Source organism: Neophocaena asiaeorientalis, unplaced genomic scaffold, assembly GCF_003031525.2.
Source record: "Neophocaena asiaeorientalis asiaeorientalis breed wild unplaced genomic scaffold, Neophocaena_asiaeorientalis_V1.1 scaffold476, whole genome shotgun sequence".
Classification (NCBI taxonomy): domain Eukaryota; kingdom Metazoa; phylum Chordata; class Mammalia; order Artiodactyla; family Phocoenidae; genus Neophocaena; species Neophocaena asiaeorientalis.
Window position 1 is genome coordinate 10,409,586 of NW_020172178.1, and position 23,342 is coordinate 10,432,927.

The window sequence follows — 23,342 nt, forward strand, 5'->3', positions numbered from 1 at the left end:
TGATGGAGGGAGGGGGGTGATGGAGGGAGGGGAGGCTGTCTGACCGGCTGTCAGGCTCTGTAACCCCACTATGAACGTGAGAAGTTTCCCTGAGTGACGTGAGTCAGATGAAGGAGAAAGGTTGTGGTCCGTGAACGAAGGTTCAGCTACGATATTAGGGGAGGGGAGGTGTGTGTCGGGGAAGACTGTGCCTCGGGCCAAGGTGGGCCCTTGACCACTGCCTTCCAAGCTGCTCCCCAGGGTCTCAGCCTCAGGGGCAGGGCCGCCTCACGCCCTGGGTAGCCCTGTGTCCAGCACGGAGCTGGCAGGTGACCGGAGCCCAGTCCCCCCCTCTGGGCCCCCCGGGAAGCCCCTCCACCAAGGGCTGTGGATGGCGGATTGGGACCTGGCTGGGCCCTGAGCACGGAGCCTGCCCTCCCCAGCAGTGACAGCCCCTCCACGCAGCCACCTTCTAATTTCACGTGGCCCCATGTCATCCTGCAGGCACCCTCTGAGACTTCCCAGGGGCAGAGACCCTCCAGGCCACCCCTCCCGGCAAAGTCCTGGCAGCCCCTCTCCTGAGCCAGTGGCTCCCGGGGCCTGAGCCCTGCCTCCGCCTCAGTGAGGAGCTGGTGGGCCGGGCAGCGCTTGACGGGATCCTGCCCGGGGAGAACGGGCCGTTTATTGGTTGCATCATGTCAGCAAAAGATGGAAAAGTAGGCAGTTCCCAGCCTGGGTGTGAAGAGGCGGTGGTGAACTAACGGGGAAGCCCCTTCGCTGGGGGCTGGGGGCTTGCGTCCAGGGTCACATCACACACACACACACACACACACACACACACACACACACACACAGGCTGTCCTCTGAGACAGTCCCGTGAGAGGACAGAGGGAGAGAGGAGGGGAAGGGTGGACAGGCCGGGCCCACCGCTAAGGCTCACGCACCCGCTACCCCCGGGCCAGTGTGGATGAAGCCCCACGGCCCGAGGGTGGAGGGTGCGGACCCATGGGGCACAGTTCTCACCCAGCTCCCATCCGATTCCCCTGCACCTTGCACAGCCTGGGCACCCTGGTGCGGGCGAGGCTGGCTCTGAGCTCCTTGGGGAGAGCGGACAGAAAGCAGTGCCCCGCCACAGAGCTGCTGGGCCAGGATGACTGCGGACCAGGCAGGGTCAGCGCCGGGCGTCCAGACGGCCACTGGGGCCCACCGCGCGGCCTTGAGACGGAAGGGGCAACCCAGAGGGACACAAAAGGGGGCACGTGAAGACAGAAGCAGAGGTTGGGGTGATGCAGCCACAAGCCCAGGGACCCCTAGAGCCACCAGAGGCTGAAACGGCAGGAAGGACTGTCCCCTGGAGCCTCTGGAGGGAGCGCGGCCCTGCCGACACCTTGATTTTGGACTCGGGGCCTTGGAGCTGTGAAAGGGTAAATTCCTGTTGTTTTAAGGCCTTTCGTCCTGGTTTGCAGTCATTTGTTTCTGCGGCTCCGGACTCTCATGGACGGAGAGGTGGGGACCCTGCTCACAAGGCCCTGCGGCTCCCCTCGGTGGGAGCATGAGCTTTACCTCCGTGACTGAAATTGAGGCGTAAGATGCCGAAACCCCGGGGCCAGTGCCGCTGCCCGAGAGGCTAGGGTGCAAGGACGGTCCTGGGGGGCGGTTTGCCAGGTGAGGGGGCTGGAGGGAGGGCCCCAGGCTGGGATTTCGGATGCCAGGAACTTTTCCTGAAACTGGCAAGGAAGCGGCGTGAGGTTGCCGAGAAAGGGTATTAATGAAAAAGACAGAGAGACTCTACCATCATTCTTTTTTTTTGTACAGCAGATTTTCGCAGCAACTGGGAGGCCAGAGCACAGTCGTGGGGTGCTCGCGCGGTAACCGTGTCTTCCCCACGTTTGTCACGGTCACCGCCAAGTGGATGGTGACAGGTGCGGAGCGACGAGGAGTGGGCAGTGAGTCTGGGGGCCACTCCTCCCCTGGGAGCCACAGAGCATGGTTCTCGCTCCTTCCTGCCATTCGTAGTGGATAGACTGGTGGCCCCCGGAAGGATCCGTCTCGTCCTACTCCCCGGAATCTGGGGGCGGGGCCTTATTTGGAAATAGGCTTTGGCTAAGGATGTAGCGCTGAGCTCACCCTGGATTATCCAGGGGAGCCCTAAGTCCAAAGAGACAGAGAGGGGGGTGAACCTGGGGTGGGGGGGCACGGCAGTGCCAGAGGCCAAGAGCGAGGCATGGAACCCGCCGCCTGAGATTCGCCAGAAGGAGCCCTGCCCACGCCTTGATCTCCGACCTCCAACCCCCAGAAGGCTGAGAGAATCCTGTTTGCTTTACGCCCCCCAGTTTGCAGTAATTAGTTACAGCAGCCCCGGGAAGTCATACGTCAGATGTTGTCGAAACGTCCTGTGATCCCGGCCCTGAATAATCCAGACTGTTCCTGGAAGCCGGCCCATCACCTGGAGAGCCCAGGCGCACGCCCCTCCCCCAGGGCTTGGCCCTCCAAGAGGTGCCTAGAGGGAAACGTTTACCTGAGAAGGTAAAATGACATTACCCCAGGTTAGGAAGTTGGCACCGACGTGTATTCTTGCATTTTTATTTCTAAACGTATTTTCTAAATCACATATCCTCTCAGGGTCTCTCACAATGAAGAACGTCCATCGCTGCTGCCTTAGGGAAATGCGAACAGAAGCGGTGGGTGTGGTCAGCCCCCAATGCCGACCCGCTGAGGTAGGTGTCGCTGGCCCCTGTCACAGATGCGGGAACGGAGGTAGCGCTGTGACCTGGCCTGGCCCTCGGCGGCTTCTGCCCGACAGCGGAGCTGGGAAGCCTCGGTGCGGAGGACTTACCGCCGTCCTCGGAGCCCATTGGCGGAGTGTCACCCTGCCTGGGGTGTCCCCCGGCCCTCCCGGCTGATGGGCATTCCTGCCACAAGCACCTGGGGCTCCCTCCGGAGGCCATGTGGGTGCACCCCGCCCCCCGGCTCCCCTCAGGGTCTGCAGCACAGAGAGGCCCCAGCCAAGGCCCCGTGAGCAGCCACCTCAGGAAGGGGCACGGTTTGCACTGACAATCTGGGGCAGAAGAACAAAGGCCCCGCCACGTACTATCACGGTCATCCAAGCAACGCTTGCAGAAAAGCGCGGAAAAGAAAGCCATCACGCGGAGGCTGACAGGCACCTACCGCCCGCAGGGCCCGTGCCAGCTGCTGGCAGCGCCTTGTGGCCACACGGTCTCTGCCTGCGACCCTGCGGTGCGCTAATAGCCAAGAGCGCCAGGCAGAACAAGCCCTCCTGCCTGCCACGGGCTCCCCCTGCAGCTGGCAGACTCGCCCTTACCCTCGGCGTGCTGCCACCTCCCTTGTGGGGCTTCTGCTCCCAGTGGAAAAGCCTGCGGGGCTGGGACCCACAAGGGGCAGAAGCTCCAGGAACCAGAAATCTGCGGCGTGCCGTCCAGAGGGGGCTCCACAGCCAGCGCTGTGGACGCTGGCGGGCAGGCTCCGTGGGAAGCTGAGTGATCGGCCCTGGACTCCCACGCTGGGTTCAGCAGGACCCCCTCGGTCAGGCCCTCCCGGGTGCATGGCGAGGCTGCGCGCCCGGCGGTGGCCCCGGTGGGCGGACAGGCTTGGGGAAGGCGTAGCCGTTTGTGAGCTATGTGGGCGACCGTGCCTCCTGTGAATCCTTCGAATACGTGAGCTTGGCGACGTCTGTCTTCATGGACCACTTTTTCCACCCCTTGTGGATTCTGGACACTTCTTGGCGTGAAACTTCTGTGGCCAGCACGTATATGATGGGGTCAGCCACGCTGTTCACCGTGGCCAGGCTCAGGAACACCACGGAGACCGTGTACAGTTTGATTTCGAAGGTGCACATAAGGCCTGCGTCTCCTCTGTAGTAGGAAAAGGCTATGGCTTTGACCAGGAGCACCAGGTGGTAGGGAGTGAAGCAGAGCAGGAAGATGGCCACGACCGCGACGGCCAGGTGCTTCACCTTGGCCTTCTGGGCGGCGCTCAGGCCGGTGCTCATCTTGATGTTCCTGAAGATGCGCTCGTTGGTGAAGGCGATGACGGACAGAGGGATGGCGAAGCCCACGGCGAAGCGCGTGTAGTAGTACCCGGCGATCTTGCGGTCCATCGGCAGCGGCTCAAAGCAGGTTCCCTCCTCCTCCATCTGAAACACCGGGTAGTGGACGAGCCCCACCAAAACGAAGACAGACACGGAGACGAGGATGGCGGTCTTCTGGTGGCGGCGGCCTCGCGTCTCCAGCGCATACACCACTGCCAGGAAGCGGTCACAGGAGATGCAGCACAGGAAAAGGATGCTGACGTAGAGGTTGCAGAAAAAGATGTAGGCGGTCACCTTGCAGGCCCGCGGGCCCAGGAGCCAGCGGTGCCCGTTCTGGATGTAGACGACCCAGAGCGGCAGGGTGCTGATGTACAGCAGCTCGCACAGCGCCAGGCAGAAGAGGTAGACGGCCAGCACGTGGCCCTGGCGCGCCTGCAACAGCGTCAGCCAGGCCGTCAGGCAGTTGGCTGGCAGGCCCAGCACGCACACGGTGCTGTACACAGTCACCAGGAACACCCTGCTCTCGTTGACGGGCACCGTGCAGTTCTGGGGAGATACGCCAGTCAACAGGGCCCCTGGCAGAGGGCTGGCCACCGGCGTGGCGTTTCCTGTGGGGCAGAGACAGCGTGAGGGCGGGTGTCGCTGGGAACCACCTGAATCAGATGTGCTGGCGCAAGAAGGCTCTTGTCAGCTGCGGACTGGGCGCGCCAGGGTTAACGTTTTCCAGACGGTTTCCTAAAGTGATCCTAAATCCCCCATCCCCCAGCCAATGGCCTCGAGGGTACAAGGCCGGCAATACCGTGTCCTCGTCACCAACAGTCATTTTCCAAAGTGCTGTTTGTGGGCTTGAGGAGACTTTATTCTCTATTCGCCTTCTGTTATGAGTTGAATTGTGTCCCCCCCCACCCCCCCAAAGAAGATATGTGGAGTCCTAAGCCCCAGGACCTCAAAACGTGACCAGATTTGGAGATGGGGTCTTTACAGAGGTGACCAAGTCAAAATGAGATCTTTAGGGTGGGTCCTAATCCAGTATGACTGTGTCCTTATAAAAAGGGGACATTTAAACCCAGGGACACGCGTGAACGAAAGCCGACGTGAGGACAGGGAGAAGACGGCGATCCCAAGCCGAGGAGAGGGGCCTCCGAAGAATGCAGCCCGCCCACACCTCCATCTCGGACTTCCAGCCTCCAGGGCTACAACAGAAGAAATGTCTGTGATTTAAGTCATCTGATCTGGACTTCCCTGGTGGTGCAGTGGTTAAGAATCCGCCTGCCAACGCAGGGGACACGGGTTTGAGCCCTGGTCCGGGAAGATCCCACGTGCCACGGAGCAACTAAGCCCGTGTGCCACAACTGCTGAGCCTGTTTCCTAGAGCCCAAGAGCCACAGCTACAGAGCCCACGTGCCACAACTACTGAAGCCCACGTGCCTAGAGCCTGTGCTCCACAACAAGAGAAGCCACCACAATGAGAAGCCCGCGCATTGCAACAAAGACCCAACGCAGCCAAAAAATAAAGTAAAAAAATAAATCACCTGGCCTGTGGTCCTTTGTTACAGCAGCCCTAGCAAACAATACATCTTTTGGATTTACTGAGTTTAGTTTTTAGTCTCTTTCCCCCTTTATTGTTTTGGAGAGTATTAAGCCATTTTTAATCTTTGCGAGAGGACCCTGGATGTTTTAATGTACATGTTTAGGAGTGTCTACAGTTAGTCAGAACCTTCACCTCCTGCGTGGGCACAAACCCTGGGACGCTGTTGCTCTAATGGCCCCACGTTTGGCTGATGTGCAGTTCTGGTCCCAGTTATGTTAGTCGTGTGGGTTCTTTGCCTGTTTCACCCCGTAGGTCAGATGTTGTCATTATTACTATTCCTGCCGTGGTTGTTGTTGTGTCCACACTGTCCCTCCCTGTTCACAGGTGCCCACGTGTCGGCCAGACTTCCACCCGCTCCCTGTCCTCCATCTGCTGCATTTCCAGGGTCATTCCCTCCTTTCCCTGAGGACGGCCCTCGCAAGCCCTGTGGACGAGAGCCTGCCCCAGCTTTGGTTCATCTGAAATGCACTTTTACCCCAGTTCTGGAGGACGGTCCCCCCAGGGGTCTGCTTTAGCTCCGGCCCCGCTGCAGCCCGTCTTCTGGCTTCTGAAGCTGTGACGGCGGACACCTGTTCTCTAGTTGCCGTGCCCTCGGACCCCTGAATCTGAGACTCTGTACACCCCAGTGCTCCGGATGGCCCCCTGTTTGCCTCCTGGGGCTCTGGCCAGGCACATGCTAGACCTCTTGCCCCATCCTCACCTCGCTCTGCACCCTCCCCCCTCCCCCATCCTGCAGGACCATCCGTCTGTCCGGGCAACCTACTGACATTGAACTTGAGTTTGTGAGCTCTTTGTACCTGTGTCTAATTGGTGGGTTTTTTTTTTTTACTCGTTCACTCCGTTAAAACTCAGGGATCATGTCTTTCATTTCTAGACACTCCATCTGGCTCCCTTTCGAGTCTCTTGTTCTCTGCTTATGTTTTTCCTTCCGTCTCTGATCTCACATTCACCCAACGTACTGATGTCACTGTGTGTGGCCTTCCCAGCACCTGCAGTCTTGGAGGCAGGACCCCCGCCACGGCACAGTGCCTGCACACCCTCCCACAGGCCGGCTCCTGCGCGTGTCTTGTGGCGGTTGTGAGCTCACGCCTGATGGGGCGTTATCCGTGGGCGTTTCCTGAGTGGGGGGGGCTGTCCACCGAGGGGTTCTGGGCTCAGGTGGCGGGAGGGCAGGAGTCCTTGGATTTACTCCAGGGCTGGTTTCCATCCAGGCCTCATAGCGGAGCTGAACTTTGGAGTCCCTATGCAGGTATCCCAATTCAGAGCCCACGCCCTCCCCACGTGGGAGCCAGGGCTCACCTGCTGTCCCCTCAAGAAACAAGCGGGAAGGAGTCAGTCCATAAACATGAAACGAGCCCTGAAGCCTTAGGCCTGTCAGCGTCCCTCTGCTGATTCCAAGCGTCAGTTACATGGGACAGTCGCCACCGTCAGCCGTCATATGAAGCCCAGCTCAGAGCGAGCTCGGCGTCACACAACCCAGGGCTCCCCAGAGCCCACGGCCCGCCGCCCGCTCCCGACTTCCCTCCACCCCTGCGGGCTCAGGCAAGCTTTCACGACGCTCTTCAGATGTGTCACCTGGGCTTTGCGGGGTTCGCACTGGGACCATGCAGAGCCGGGCTGGTGGGCCACGGCATGGGAAGTGGAAGCTCACCGGGGCTTTGGGGTCCCTGCTGGGATGGGGGGCTGGGAAGAACCACAGACTGGCACTGGGGGCTCCTCCAAGCTCCAGTGCCTGCTTGTCATGGAGGACCCAGGAGGATGGCGGGACCTGGATGCCCACCTGCCCTCCCCTGAAGCCCTGCCTGGAACACCAGCTACCACCCCTCTCAACAGGGGGAAAGAAGCCAGTGGGGAGGGGTGCTCCAGGCACCTGCGAGGTGGTGCCCTCACCTGCCTTCCCACCAGGTGTTTCCGAGGGGACAAGGAATGAGTCACAGGACCAAGTGCCCTGCTGTAGGGGTGAGCCCTCTGCCCCCCATCTAAGGATCCACGGACACTGCGGTGACTCACGCCGGGGGCTCCCTGGGCTGAGGGACCCCACACGACATGCGGAAGGAAGCCAGCGTGTCCCAGGCGCCCTCCCTCTCCCGCCCAGCCTGCCTCTCCTGGGTCGCTCTCGTGGCGGTGACCCCAGCACCCACCGCCTGACCTGTGCCCAGAGCCTCCCTGGACCCTCTCCCTCCTGACCCGCCCCTGGGACCTGCCATGCGACAGGAGCATCTGGGTGGCCATGGGGGGACGCGCACCGCCCCGAGCCTGTGCCCTGGCCTCGGGAGATGCTGTCCCGTTTAGGCCCTGTGCACCTCGGACAGCAGACTGTGGGTGGAGCAGCCCCCTGAGGTCAGCGGGAACCGCAGGCAGCGCCCGGTCGCAGGTGGAGCTGCAGCAGCCTCTGGCGGTGATGGCCCCGTGATCCGGCCAGGGGAGTGGACAGCAGGCTGGACAGGCCTGGGGTGGCCTCAGCGACAGCAGAGAACGTGGCCCTTGCTCCCGCAGCCCGTGACCCCTGGGCCTTTCCACACGCACATCCAACAGCCAAGGAAACCTCGGGGCGTCCCAACGCTGACATGGCCGTGGGGTGGTGGGCAGCCGTCCGGGATCCCTCGGGCTTCGAGGGCCCTCCCGAGGGACTCAGCCCCAGTGCCCATGCATGGTTTTCAGCACCCCCCGCCCCCCGCAGGGCGACCTGGTGCAGAGGTTAGCGGCAGGCCAGTGAAGGTGGGCAGAGAGCAGCGCTCGTTCTTCAGCTGAAAGCTCGCTGTGAAGGTCCCCAGGGTGATGGAGCTGTCGGCCCCCCAACGTGCTCCCAACACCCTTTTGTGCCACTCACTTGTTTTTCCCAATTTTTAAAATTCTGGTGAAATATACCTAAGATAAAAGTGACCATCTTAACCCTTTTCAGTGTCCATTTCTGCGGCACTTAAGTACATTCACGTTGTACCACCGTCACCACATCCATTTCCAGAATTTTTCATCTTGCAACACTGAAACTCCGTCCCCATTAAACACTCACTGCCCACTCCTGCCCCAGCCCTTCCTGTGAGTGGATCATAACGAATGTGTCCTTCTGGGACTTTTTAGCTTTGCATCATATTCTCGGGGTCCATGTGTCAGAACATCCTTCCTTTTTAGGACAGAGTTATAGCCCACTGTGTGGATGGACCACATGAGGGTTTTCCACTCTTCTGTCTGTGGACACTTGGGCTACTTCCACATCTTGGCTATTGTGAGCAGTGCTGCCATGAACATGGGTGTGCAAATACCTCTTCCACACCTGTGTTCACTTCTTATTTATTTTTGGCTGCGCTGGGTCTTAGCTGCCACACGCAGGCTCTTTGTTGTGGCGCGTGGGCTTAGTTGCCCCGCGGCATGTGGGCTCTTAGTTCCCTGACTAGGGTTCGAATCCGAGTCGCCTGCATTGGAAGGCAGATTCTTAACCACTGGACCGCCAGGGAAGTCCCAAGTTCACTTCTTTTTTCTGGATTGCTCGATCATATGGTGAGTCTCTATTTTAGCTTTTTGAGGAATCTCCATACTGTTTTCCCCAGCAGCTGCTCCATTTTCCGGTCCCACCGACAGCGCACAGGGGTTCCCATTTCTCCACATCCTCGTTAGCACTTGGTATTTTTTGTTTTGTTTTGTTTGTTTGTTTGTTTGTTTTGCGGTACGCGGGCCTCTCACCGTCGTGGCCTCTCCCGTTGCGGAGCACAGGCTCCGGACGTGCAGGCTCAGCGGCCATGGCTCACGGGCCCGGCTGCTCCGCGGCATGTGGGACCTTCCCGGACAGGGGCACAAACCCGTGTCCCCTGCATCGGCAGGCGGACTCTCAACCAGTGTGCCACCAGGGAAGCCCAGTATTTTGGTTTTGACAGTGGCTGTCCCGATGGGAGCAAGGCGGTCCCTTTTCTTGGCCCCCACTCATGGCCCTAACCTCTAGGATGTAGGCTTAATTCCACGTGCAGACGGAGGGTGTCGGGGAGTCATCAGACCCGGCTGTCAGTTCTCCACACGAGTCGGGCTGCACCAAGCGGGGGGGCTGGCGGCGCGTAGGGGAGCACCGGGCTGCGGAGGGCGGTTCTCAGGTGGGAGAAACGTGACACCTGTCTGCACAGGCTGGCCCTGCTTGGATGGCTCGTCCCTCCCAGCCATGCGAGTCCTCCAAGGCACCAGCCCAACCCGCTGGACCCCAGCACTGCCCTGGCTCCATCCCAGCACCGATCCTGTCTTGCCACACTCTGGGGGGCAGAGTGCGAGGGAACCCCAAACCCAAGTGGAGGCCCAGGTGAGGCCTGTGGGCCCCTCGCTGCTCCCAGCCACCCCTACCAACACTGCCCACCCCACCAGGGTGCCGACTGGACTCAGTATAGTTAGTGCAGCCACATGTCACCTGCTGGGGCCACAGGGCTGGCACGTGGCCTCCCGTCTTCACCTGCCCACACCCAGTCCCCTCCCCCAAGCCATCTGGTGACCAGCACTGAGCACACAGGTGAGAGCCTGCCCCTCCCACCACGGGGCACTCAGAGGACTCTGACTGTTTGGGAAAGGAGTCTCCCAGGCTGGGGGCACACGAGACCCCGGGAGGGGAAGGAGGCTCTGTGGGGCATCTGTGGTTCGGCACGGGGTCTCTCACAAGAAGTGGGCAGGATATGAGGCCCCGGTGGACCCCAGAGCCTCCACATCTCCTTCAGTCCTGTTCTTGGTTCTCTTCTAGCACTTCAAGAGAATTAAGAAGTGCGTGCTTCCTGATGTCTTCATGGAAAGCCTCCGGCTTTATTTTGTTTTTGTTTTTGTTTTTTGCGGTACGCGGGCCTCTCACTGTTGTGGCCTCTCCCGTTGTGGAGCACAGGCTGCAGACGCGCAGGCTCGGTGGCCATAGCTCATGGACCCAGCCGCTCCGCGGCATGCGGGATCTTCCCGGACCGGGGCACGAACCCGTGTCCCCTGCGTCGGCAGGTGGACCCCCAACCACTGAGCCACCAGGGAAGCCCAGCCTCCGGCTTTATTGTTTCTGAGTTAGTTTTTATTTCAAGAAGTCTACTTTTTTTTTTTTTAATTTATTTGGCTGCATCAGGTCTTAGTTGCGGCATGTGGGCTCTAGCTCCCTGACTAAGGATCAAACCTGGGTCCCCTGCATTGGGAGCGCGGAGTCTTAGCCACGGCACCACCAGGGAAGTCCCTCGAGAAGTTTACTTTTGCATGCTAATTTTTGAAGTAATTTTCCCTGTTATGAGACAAACTGCATTGGTAGAAAAATTCTCGTGGGCTCCCTCCTAAATGTTCCAAGTCAAAGGAGGCATGGGGCGGGGCTCTCACCTGTCATGTCCGACAGCTCTGGGCTCAGGATGGGGCTGCGGTGTATGTCATATGACGATCCTCTTGAGACGTTTCCTCCAGAGTTTCACGTGACCTGGAGAAAGGGTGGGTTGAAATTGCTTTAGGGAAATCAGATTAAATCACAAATTAAGTTATTTGACAAACGGTTAGTGAGCATGTGTTAAGTGCCAAGTCTTGTCTTCATCCTGTGGGACACGACAGCCGAGGCTTAATATAAAAAGGACTCCCACAAATCCACAGAAATAAGTGTCGAAGCTGATCATTCACAGAAGAAGTAAAAGTACCTCCTACAAATTGGAAAACGCTCAACTTCACTTATATAGTCAAAGAAATGCGAACGTAAACAACCCAACAGTGGTCTTTTCCTTGCCTATCAGATTGGCAAAAATAAAGAACTTTGATTCTTAGTGTTGGCAAGAGAGTGAGGAAGTGGGATCCTCCACTGTGTTGGGAGCATAAACGGGCACAGATGTTTTCTAGCACAATTTGGTAACATGTCTCAAAAATCTTCAATGTGGGCTTCCCTGGTGGTGCAGTGGTTAAGAATCCGGCTGCCAATGCAGGGGACACGGGTTCGAGCCCTGGTCCGGGAAGATCCCACATGCCGTGGAGCAACTGAGCCCATGCGCCATAACTACTGAGCCTGCGCTCTAGAGCCTGCGAGTCGCAACTACTGAGCCCACGTGCCACAACTACTGAAGCCTGCACACCTAGAGCCCGTGCTCTGAAACAAGAGAAGCCACCGCAATGAGAAGCCCGTGCACCACGAGGAAGAGTAGCCCCCGCTCGCCGCAACTAGAAAAAACCCGCGCGCAGCACCAAAGACCCAATGCAACAAAAAATAAAATCAATTAATTAAAAAAAAATCTTCAATGTGCTTCACTTTTTTTTCTTTTTTTGTGGTACGCGGGCCTCTCACTGCTGTGGCCTCTCCCGTTGCGGAGATGCGCAGGCTCCGGACGCGCAGGCTCAGCAGCCACAGCTCACGGGCCCAGCCGCTCCGCGGCATGTGGGATCTTCCCGGACCGGGGCACAAACCCGTGTCCCCTGCATCGGCAGGCGGACTCTCAACCACTGCGCCACCAGGGAAGCCCTACACTTTTTAAAAAAATAAATTTATTTATTTTGGGGCCACCAGGGAAGCCCTGTGCTTCACTTCTGAGCAGATAAAATCCTTTCTAGGAATTTTTCCTGGTGAAAGAATGACCTGAGATGCAAAGTGCATGGACATTGCTCCTGTGAAAGGGCCCGGGACCCCGGGGAGACTGCCCACGACAGAGGTGGACGGGCTCACGGGTGCGGGCAGATGGGGCAGGATTCTGGCCCCCCCAACTCTCTGCTTCCTTCCGGAACCAGAGGTGCCCCTAACGTAAGCTCCATCCTGTCAGCTAGACAGGGTCTGGGGGAGGCGGGCTCTCTAAACCCTTCCTCAGCCAGCCTGGAGCCAGGCCCAGACCCCACCCACAGCCCCTGTCGGGCGGAGCCCCCAGCCAGCCGTGGGGCGTCGGCAGGTGCAGGCCCCGCCCCCCAACACTGGGCAGGCCGGCTGTGCTGACAACCGACGAACCACCGGGAAATAACAGGAAGCCAAGGTTTTTACCTGAGGCTGCAGAGTTCATCGACCTAGATTTGTAAGCAAGACCTCGGAAATACAGACAAAGGCAAGGCGCTGCGGCAGCACAGAAACGCATTGACCTTTCGAAACTGACGTCCTGACGGACTGGTGGGCGTGGGCCTGGAGGGTCAATGGGCCTCCCCTGCCCATCCCTGCACCCCCGTTGCTCAGTCAGCCCCCTGCAAGTCAGGCAGGGGCCACCCCGGGGTGTGCTGCCTGAGGTCTATACCTGGCCCTGAGACCCGCAAGCAGAGTGAACTCTCCCCTCTAAGGAGATGGCCCAAGGTGCTCAGGGTGGCCACCCAGTGGGGCCAGCGTGGCACGCGGGTTTGTGGCCCGGTCAGCTCGGGGGTGAGGGAGGGCTGAGCCCGATGAAGGGGGATCCAGCAGGGTCTCCAACTGTGAGGGTGGCCCACATGAGCTGCAGGGGTGCCAGCCCACCTGGGAGCTGTCCAGACGCCCCTGAGCCCCGTGAGCCTGGGAGGGACACAAAAGCCTCACACTGGGCCCGATTCCTTTGTCAGAACTGAGATTCTGGAAAACTGGGAGGTGGTCCCTTCCCCCAGGGGCTGCGCCGCCCGGCTCTTCCCTGATGCAGATGGCAGCAGAAAGGGGACCACTGTCTCTAGAAGTCACTTCTGCAAAAGCCAGAGGAAGCGGCCTAACTGACACTGTGCGGTCCTGGGGCCCCTGCTCAGCCCCCCTGCCCTGTGCAGTCTGTGCAGAGCAGAGCACTGATTCCAGACCCGGGGCCGTGTCCCTGACTGTCAGGCGCACCGGCAGGGTGCGGGGGTCACGTTGAGAGGACTGGGGGCCACAGAAGGCCCAGGCCGGAGCAGCCAGGCTCTGGAACCACCCCACGCCCGGGTGCGGTCCTGCCCCGCTCGCGGCCACAGGCATGGGCACCTGACCCCGGGCCCAGCCCCGGCCTTTTGCCCAGCAGAGCTCAGCCCAGCCTTGGGCTTCGTCCTGGCCTTTCCCTGCCCAATGGACACATGGCTTCAGGTCTCCGCCCGCCCCTGCCTCCTCCCGGGGTGGCCGTGCACTGTCCCCTCCTGGTGTCCCCACCCTGCCAGCCCCAGAGTGCCCGTGGCCCCTCCCCACCGGCAGCTGGGGCTGTTGCCGGCCAGGAGCCCATAGGCCTGGGTGCCCCCTCGTCCTCTCCCGGGGTCGGGTGCCAAGAGGGATGCATCTTCCACGCCAGCAGCCTCACTGCCCTTCCTGCCCCGCATGTCAGCCTGGTGGGCCCAGGGCCTCCGTCCCCTCTCTGTGCTCCAGGGGGGCTGTGACAGCCACAGGCCACGGGGTGGGTGGCCCAGGTCAGCCCGAAGCCCCTACGCACCCACCCCTGGGCTCGAGCGGCCCCTGCCCCCGCCCCCACCCCCTCTGGCCCTGGGCACCACCCTAGTGCCTGCACCTCCCCGAAGGGCCCACGGAAGCCCCACAGGAAGCACTGCGTCTGGATGGATGCTCACGTGACAGTGAGGAGCGGCCTGGCCCCCGGCGCTGGCCCCCGATGCTGGCCCCCGACGCCCTCCGCCCCGCGTGTGCACTGAGTCCCTCCCGCCATCTACGATACGCTTTCAGACGTTTCACTCTGGAGTGCTTCAAACAAACGCAAAAGCACAGGGGGCAAGCCCGCGTCCAGCACGCCCGCTGCCCTCACCTCCCGGTGCCCCATCGCACGCCGTGGAGCCTGGTCCCCGGCTACTCATCACCCCTGTGGGTTTGCTGGGACGTCTTTACCCTTTCACCACGGCTGGGCCTGTCGGGTGACTTCCAACCTCTCACTCCCACCTGCTCCCACTCAGAGCTTCGACTTTATTTCTGTCTCTGCGCAGGTTACACTTTGGGGAGGGAGCTCCTGACTTAGCAGGCCCTGCGGCCCCTGAGCTCCTTGCTGTCGGGCAACTGAACCGGGGCCCCCATCTCACCAGCACAGCAGGAGTCCATCTCCATTTCCCCCATTTAGGTAGATTTTTTACAATGTGCCTTCTAAAACGCACCTCCACTTCTTCGATGGCTAGGGGGTGGAACACCGCACCTTGTCCCACCATCACCGGAGGCGTCTCCGTCCTCTCCCTTCTGCCTGCAGGAACCCCTACAGCATCACCTTGTCACTGTCCAGGCAGAGACGCCAGGAAGAACCCCTTCCTCAGCGCCCAGCTCCTGCCCACTGTTCTCGGCAGACACCTACGGGAGCCCCCCCACAGGGCCTGGCGCTGGACACCGTCCCAAGAAGCCCGCGAGCTGCCCAGCCTCAGGACCAGGCTGGCTGCCCACCCCAGCAGAGACCCCCTGTCTTTCCGTCCCTCCTCTCGCCCACGTGCCTCTGGCCCCACCAGGCCCAGGAGACCAGGGTGGCCACGCGTTATACCCACCCCGCCGGGCTCCCCACCACTTCCGAGAATCAGCGGCAAGCACGCAGCCCCGGGGAAGTCCCTGAGTGCCTGGCGGAGGCCCTGAGCGACCTGGCCCCCCACGCTGGCCCCCGTCGCGCTATGCCCCGCGTGTGCAGTAGGTCCCTCCCGTCATTTAAGATACACTTTCAGACGGCAAGGAGAGCGTCCCAGGGGGATAAGCCCCCGGCTCCCGGCTCCCAGCCGGCCCAGCACTGCAGCCGGGGGGCGGGGGACCCTGCAAAGGGGGATCTCAGCAGCTCTGAAGGGGCCGCAGAGAAAGGAGCCCAGGTTAAGACCCTCCACCAAGCCCCCACCTTTATGCCAACGAATCACTCTGCTTTCAGACCCCCACCCCGACTGCTCCCCGCACAGGGGCCCGGGACTTACTCAGGGCCCGCCCGGCGCCAGCCTCGTGCTCCCTCCTTGCAGGCCCAGTTGAGAGCTTTCAGGAAGTAGCAGGAGTGCCTCTAAAACTCCCCAAACCGCAAACAGAGCGAGACCTCACGACCTGGGGTTGGCCAGCCCGCCGGGGCGTCTTCTCACTGGTGTTGAGACTGTGGCCTCATCGCTTTGCTGAAAACGGCCTCAGTGCCACTCCTCGTGGTCCTGGCAACACCCAGACCTGCCTTCCCTCAGGACCTTCCTAGGCTGCTCGGGCCGGACATGGGACCAGCTCGCATGGGCTGCTGGTGCCTACTGCTCCCAGACAGCTGCGGCTGGGCACCCAGGGGCAGGGACCCCCGGGGAGACGGACCCCAGCTCCGCAGGCCCAGGCCTGGCATGGCCCCTCACAGGCCGCTGGGCACAGAGCAGGGCTGCCTGCAAGAGGCCTTGCCTTCCCAGGGACACCCGTGGGGCACTGGGAGCAGAGATGCTGCCCGGCACTGCCCACCGTGGCCCCAGGACAGCACCTGTCCCCAGCGCCCAGACGTCTCACGTGGAGCCCGCCCTCCCCACTCCCCATCCTGGGGTGGGGCGGCACACCCCGTCTAGGTGGTGTCTCTGAGCCCCTGAAGCCGATCCCAGCCAGGCCAGGTGGCCTCTGAGGGTGAGTTTCTCTTGAGAGGCCGCGTGGGATTCCCCCAGGGACCCAGTGTCCACGCTGGCGATGGGGGGGTCTGTGTGTCTCTCTCCGGCTTGCAGGATCACAGCCTAAAGCACGTGGCCAGTGTCCTCGGAAGATGCGGGGGGCTGCAGGTGACCGCCACCTTGCCTGACCACCCTGGGCTGGTTCTGGGTTTCGGGGTGAGACAGAGACACCGTGGGCCCCTCTCTGCGTCCCCACTGCTGACCTGGCTCTTCAGCCCAGGGCAGGGCTGGGCCCACCAACATTTGTGGGTGACCTGTGTCCAGCACCACAGCACGGGCGGTAGGCGGCGTTGGAAATGAGGCCACCGCCACCCCCCTCACCTCCAGGGCCCGGGGAGCCTGGGAGGGCTGGCCCCCACTCTGCACTTTCCCTCGGACGTTCATCTGGTGGCTGGAGGCCGGCTCCCTCTCCGTTCCCCCACCTCCACAGCAGCAGCTTCTCAGGGTGGGTGGGGACATGGCGCCCAGAGACCTGGCTGTGCGGCACGTGCGGGTCTGAGCACAGACTCATCCTGGCCTTTCCGGAGCACCTGCCCAGGGCAGCTCTCCCCAGATGAGCAGAGGAAGGTAGAGCTGAGGCTCTGGGTGGGCTGGGTGGTACCCACACCCCTGGGGTCTGAGTGAGGCAGGGCCTCAGCCGGGGCACTGTCCACATCCGGCCAGTGGGCCAGACACCCTCAGGGATGGCGGGGGACAGCTGTCATCATGGGGGCGGCCCAGGCCCTCCCCGGGACTGTTCCCTTCTACACGCCCACCTAGAGGTCCGCGTATTCCGAGGCTGCCCCGCACCCAACTGATGCGCTTGGGCCTGAAACCCTGGCCACCGTCACCCTCCGTGCTGTGGCTGTCGGGTCAGGGGTGGCAGCTGAATCCTCCCCTTGGGGTCTTCAGGGGGGCCTGGGAAGGGAAGCGTGGGCCCCTGCGGTGGGAGTGGAGGGCTGTGAGCTGGGGGGTGGCAGCTGTGCCCACCCCACCCCCTTCCGAGCTCAATTCCTGACCAGCAAAGCAGCTGTGGGGAAGGGGTTGGGGGGGTGGTGAGGGGGCTGGGTGCTTTTCCTGGAGGCTGAGTGTCTTTCGGGCAGGACAAAGGGGGACCCTGTAGCCCCCTGTTGACAATGTCCTGGGGGCCCCCTTGAGAAGAGGCCACTAGTTTCCGTGGTCCCACTTCCACCGGGCAGGTGTCTGTGAACCCAGAAGGGCTTCCTCACTGACCCTGTCTGCGACCTCACTTCCATCACCTCATGACAGGGGAACATTATTCACCGTTTTAAGTGGGTTGAATATTCATGGATTCAAACTCAAGAAGAGGTAAGAGGGCGGGCAGTGGCGACGCTCTCCGGGCATCTGCCGGGCACCATGCACCTCCAGGCAACGTCTCTACTCTCCTCACTGCTCCTAAATGTTTTATAGGGGAAGGAGGGGACCACCACCCACGTTCAACAGGCACGAAGATCCCTGAGATGGGCTTCGTGTTTGAGCAGAATGAGGCCCCTGGCCCGGCACCCAGACCCCCGAGCTCACCTCCAGAGCCACGTGTGTGTCCTGCCCGCCCTCTGCACCCCTCGGCCCCCGACAGCCAGCCTGGTTGTCCCCAGGTGTTTACAGCAGGGATGGCGCACCTGGTTGACATCAGGCCTCTCGGTCTCCTCACTCGGAAGCAGCGCCCCGACCCCTTGCGCCCGTGACATTCGCTTTCTGAAGGGGCCTGTCTCCTAAAATGTCGCACGTTCTAGATTTGCTTGATTGGGTCCTCCCAGAGTCATTGTACGTGGTTCTCCATCACGGGCTTCCCGTGACTGGGAAGTGGTTCTAAAGCCCCGGCAGGTTCAGTTCGACGTTTCTGGCACCGGGATCACGGCAACAACAACCACTCCTTCGACAGGGCCGGTGATGGGTGGTGGGGTGGATGCCCCCTGGCACCCTGGCCGCCCCTCCTGGAGCTGTACTCCCCACACCCCACCCCAGGGCAGCCACCTTGCTTGGCTGGCTAAGTGGTGACTTTCCCATTATGTGACATTTCCACCTGTGTCCTCCGGCAGGTTCAGGGGGGAAATGAGCTGCCCCTCCCCTCTCCTCCCAACCGACAGGCAACAGTCGCCTTCTGCTGTAGCCAAGGTCTTGGACTCTCTCTCACCCTCTCGCCGAGTATCATTAAGGACTCAGGGATTTTTATTGTGGTGAATTATACATAACGTAAAATTCACCATTTTAGGGGCTTCCCTGGTGGCACAGTGGTTGAGAATCCGCCTGCCAGTGCAGGGGACACGGGTTTGAGCCCTGGTCTGGGAGGATCCCACATGCCGCGGAGCAACTGGGCCCGTGAGCCACAACTACTGAGCCTGCGCGCCTGGAGCCTGTGCTCCGCGACAAGAGAGGCCGCGATAGTGAGAGGCCCGCGCACTGCGATGAAGAGTGGCCCCCGCTCGCCACAACTAGAGAAAGCCCTCACACAGAAACGAAAGACGCCACGCAGCAAAAGTAAATTAATTAATTAATAAACTCCTACCCCAACATTAAAGATAAATAAATAACTAAAAATAAAATAAAATTTACCACTTTAACCACTTTTAAGTCAGTAGCTCAGTGATAAGTATACTCACTGGTCGTGCGATCACCACTGCCATCGTCCCTGGGACTCTTCACCTCCCCAGACAGAAACTCTGTCCCCATTCGACAACTCACTCCCCCTCTCCTCCCCCAGCCCCTGCCCCCACCATCCTACTTCTGTCTCTAGGACTCTAACTGCTCCAGGGACCTCATATGAGTGGGATCACACAGGATCTGTCCTTTGGGGACTGGTTTATTTCACTCAGCATGAGGTTCTGGAGGTCCACCCGTGTTGGAGCAGGTGTCAGAACTTCACTCCCCACTATGGCTGAATCCGATTCCACTGTGTGCGTGGACCACATCTGTTTATCCATCATCCGTCCATGGACACGTGGGTTGCTTCCTCCTTTTGGCTGCCGTGCGTAACGCTGCTGTGAACACGGGTGTGCAGGACCCGTGGGTTTTTGTATCTTCAGTGTGTTTCTGTCAACCACAGTCGTTACTCTCGAGGACACTCCAGTTCTCCCAGACTCGATGAACCATCCGCCCTGCCTCTGTGGGGATGATTACATGGTCTGTCTCTTTAGCTTTGTTACTACGGTAAATTTTGTCCGTCGATCACCAAACACCACGTGCCTGGACTGAGCCCTACTCCGTCGTGTGTGTCTGTCCTTTTGTGCAACGCCGGATCCCATTGGCTGAGATGACTGGTTTTTTTCTTCTTCCAGTGAGCCTGCCAGGCTTCCCTGACTGCTGACCTCTCCCCCCTCCCCCACTTTTGAGCCTCAGTGATGCTGAGTCACTGAATCGGGCTGGGGGAGGGGGAGGCAGGGGGCTTCCGGGGGTTTCCATGGGACTCAGTGCTCTCATAAGAGGGCAGGAGTTCCCCGGCACCAGCCAGGGAAGGGGCTTTCAGGGCAGTTGCGGAGAGTTTCCCTGAGAGAGAAGAGGCTGGGAATGGAAAGGGGCTTTTGAGAAGCTGTCATCCCAAGAACTTGGTGATTCTGAAACTCATTACCAGCCCGTGTTCGTCTGACCAGGGCATGCTCTGAGTGTGAATCATAGGTCATGGTTTCAACAAAGTTATAGTGTGCCCTAGATCAGCCCAGGACAGGCTACCCATCACTTCAGAGACCCCAGACAACCATGCTGAACACACAGGGGTTTTCTCTCCCTCTCCCTCTCTCCCTCTCTCCCTCTCTCCCTCTCTCTCTCTCTCTCTGTCTCTCTCTCTCTCTCCCCCTCCCAGGGCTGGCTCAGCAGCTTCCATGGCCTTGGGAAACCAGGTGCCTTGACTCTTGGTCAAAAATGGCTACTTGAGCTCCAGCCTTCACATCTGCATTCCAGGTGTCAGGAAGGAACTGGAGGACTATGTCCCCCCCGCTTTGAGGAGACATCCCACAATCCCCACCCAATGCTTCTGGTCTTGCCTTCTCAGGAATGCAGTCCTGTGGCCACGCCCAACTGCAGGGGCGGCTGGGAAATGTGGTCTTTGATTTCACTGTGCCCACTGACCCTGGGTGCTCTTCCTAAGCAAGAAGGGGCATTTAGGTATTGGGGGTGTGCTGCCTTGGGCACATGTGGTCACCAGCTTCCCTTCCACCTGGCAAGGGCAGGTCCCGGACTGGTGGGTGAGGCGCACACTGCCCAGGCCCAGGGACGAAACTGCCCCCAGATGAGAAAAGCGTCCAGAGGGGGGTTGATCTGGGAGGAGGAGGACCCCAGAGACCAGAGAAACTGGGAGAGGGGGTTTGGGGGAGGGATGAGGAGGGGAGATGGAGGGGAGAAGGCCCCAATGTAAAGGCCGGATCAGCTCCCCTGAAGGTGGCTTTCTCCCCCCAGAAACCCCAGGAGACCCACCACCCCCAAGCCTGGGAAGCAGGACCCACATGGAGAACTGAAACCATAAACCCACGTGGCTTCTGGCCCACATGGCTCTGGCCCACCAGCATTAACAGGATTTGTTGCACCCCTGTCTCCACTGACAGAATGGCGCCCCTCCCAGGGAAGCTAAATGTGGCAAATAACCTTATTGTTCATTCCAGAACTTCTAGAAACACCCATCAACTCTTCAGTAGAAAACGTCAAGGGACTTCCCCAGTGGCGCAGTGGTTAAGAATCCACCTGCCAATGCTGGGGACATGGGTTCAAGTCCTGGTCCGGGAAGATCCCACATGCCACGGAGCAGCTAAGCCCGTGCACCACAACTACTGAGCCTGAGCTCTGGAGCCCGTGAGCCACAACTCCTGAGCCCACGTGCCACAACTACTGAAACCCACGTGCCTAGAGCCCATGCTCCGCGACAAAGGGAAGCCCACGCACCACAATAAAGAGCAGCCCCCGCTCACCGCAACTAGAGAAAGCCCGCGCGCAGCAGCGAAGACCCAACTCAGTCAAAAATAAATAAATTAATTAATTTTAAAAAAGAAAAAAGAGGGCTTCCCTGGTGGCGCAGTGGTTGGGAGTCCGCCTGCCGATGCAGGGGACGCGGGTTCGTGCCCCGGTCCGGGAGGATCCCACGTGCCGCGGAGCGGCTGGGCCCGTGAGCCATGGCCGCTGAGCCTGTGCGTCCGGAGCCTGTGCTCCGCAACGGGAGAGGCCACAACGGTGAGAGGCCCGCGTACCGCAAAAAAAAGGAAGCGTCAAGTGACACTTTGTCCTGGTGATATTTTGGGGACCCACGATCACCAGTGTCTGTTGGGGGCACCAGCGGGTTCCAGACATTAGGACAGGGTCACCGTCACACCGAATCCTGCTCGTATGACAGGGCCTCCCCCTCTGTTTGTCCCTCTAGTCCGAGGGGATGCCTGGACCAAGTTAACGCACGAAGACAGAACAGGAGAGCACGGGTGCTACAATTAACAAGAATTAATACTGAAGGTGCGCGAGGAGCTTCTGCAGGTAGAGACGTGCGGGGGAGAGGCGCCGGCAACTGCGTGGACGCGGCCCACGGGCCCCCAGCCATGGCTGGTCCACGAGCCCCCAGGGCCGTCCCTGGCCTCCCCAGGGAGGGAGGCTCAGCAGGCAGATGCCCGGTGGACAGTGTCCACGGTTCTCAGCACACCTGGCCGGGGACCCCGAGCCAGCCTGGCTGGCAGGTGCTCACCCTGTCCAGGGCTACCCACCAACCCCCTCCCCGAGGACCCGGGAAGGCGCCGGGTGAGTGAGCCTCTCTGCAAGACAGGATGTGCACAGGGCCACACAAGGAGGCCATTCACTCGGCCAACAGCTGTTTTATTAAGCACCTACTGTGTGCCAGGCCCAAAGCAGGGGCAAGATAGTCTCCCCGTCCCAGGTAAGGGACCCCTGCCCTCCCTCAGCCCAGCTGCCCTCCCAGGAGTGTGGCCCTCGGGCCCTTGCGGTCCAGCCTCAGCGGCCATTGGGAGCTGCTTGTTTTGTCCTACGGATCCCATGACACAGGAAGGGTCCCAAAGACCAGGGCCACCCCCAGGCCGCCCCCAGAGGGACGGCAGAACAGCCCCTGCCCAGCAGAAGTGCAGGTGTGTGCAGCCCTTCACCTGCCCTGCCCCAGGCGCTTTGGAAAGCTCTGTCCAGCGAGAGCTGAGGCGGAAGCGGAGAGGCAGCGCGGAGCAGCCCGCGTGGCAGGGTGGCGGCTCACGGACGTCGTGTCCGAGCGTCTGCCTTCTTTCCAGTCTGCCTCCCGGCTCAGCTGTCCAAGGTCGGCCGCAGATGGCAGGTCAGGAGTGAAAGCACAAGCCTTCCCACGGGATCCCCTGCCTCTGAGGCCCCGAGGGCCTCACTTCCCTGCAGCCCATCCAGGCCCAGGACCTTGCCCGGGGTCCCCAGATGGGTCGATTTCTTTCCCGGGGGACATTGAGCCTTTCTGGAGACGGTTTTGGGTTTCACAGCTGGGGTGGAGGTGCTGCTAGCATCGGGTGTGGGAGGCTAGACTTGATGCCAGACAGCCCCTAATGCCCAGGACAGCCCTCTTCCACCACAAGGAATTTTCCAGCCCCAAATATCGGCACTGCCTTCGGGGTAGGGAGCCCCGAGGGCCTGTGGGCGGGTCTAAAGCAGGCCCCTGTTAGGAATTGCTCTGATGTCCCCATGGGAGGAGGGTGGGCGGGGACACAGGCTGCCTGGTAGCCCTGCCAAGAGGGGCTGCCCCTGACCCACCACCAGCCCAGACCCGGGAAGCCGCCCAGGTGCCAGGAGGGCGGGGCGAGAAGGTGCTTCCAGGTCTGTAGCTGCACAGCAGGGTCTGAGGCGCTGTGCCCTCCCCCTCATCCGCTGCCACTGAGTAAAAAAGCAGAAGTGACCTGGGGAGGAAAACTGCCGGGGTGGGGCTGTCGAGGGTGTGGGGTGAGGCTCCCCTCCCCCCTCGCTCCCCTCTCCCTCCGCCCCCCTCCCCAGACAGAGGAGGCCGAGAACGGGCTCCTCCCACCGCAGAAGATTCAGGTCAGTGGCAGAGCCGCTCCCACTTCCTGCTCCTCACCCGAAGCTCTGCACCCTTTACCTGGCACTGCCCTCACCCACCTGGATGGGCCTCTTCCACCCCAGCCCTGCTGGCACCCCATCAGCTTCCTCACCACCTGGGACACCAAGGCTCGCTGGTTTACCCACACGCGAGTGAACCCGGGGCACGCGCGTGCGGCACGTAGGCTCACATGCACTCACGCACACGCACGCACACGCTGTCGCACACGGACGTGCAGGAACCCTCGTAAGGGCCCCAGGCGAGCGGGAGGAGCGGGGAGCGCTTGGAGTCACCCCCCT

At 60.7% G+C, this 23,342-nt stretch overlaps 1 protein-coding gene across 1 annotated transcript; it reads right to left on the minus strand.

Moving 5' to 3' along the window:
• Positions 1-1,784: 1,784 nt before the first annotated feature.
• GPR132 (G protein-coupled receptor 132) lies at positions 1,785-15,411 on the minus strand. The gene is made up of 3 exons (XM_024759216.1): positions 15,357-15,411; positions 10,932-11,025; positions 1,785-4,635 (listed from the first exon to the last, which is right to left on the minus strand). The coding sequence occupies exons 2-3, from the start codon at positions 10,936-10,938 to the stop codon at positions 3,614-3,616; spliced, it is 1,029 nt and encodes a 342-aa protein (XP_024614984.1). The 5' UTR covers positions 10,939-11,025; positions 15,357-15,411; the 3' UTR covers positions 1,785-3,613.
• Positions 15,412-23,342: the final 7,931 nt, after the last annotated feature.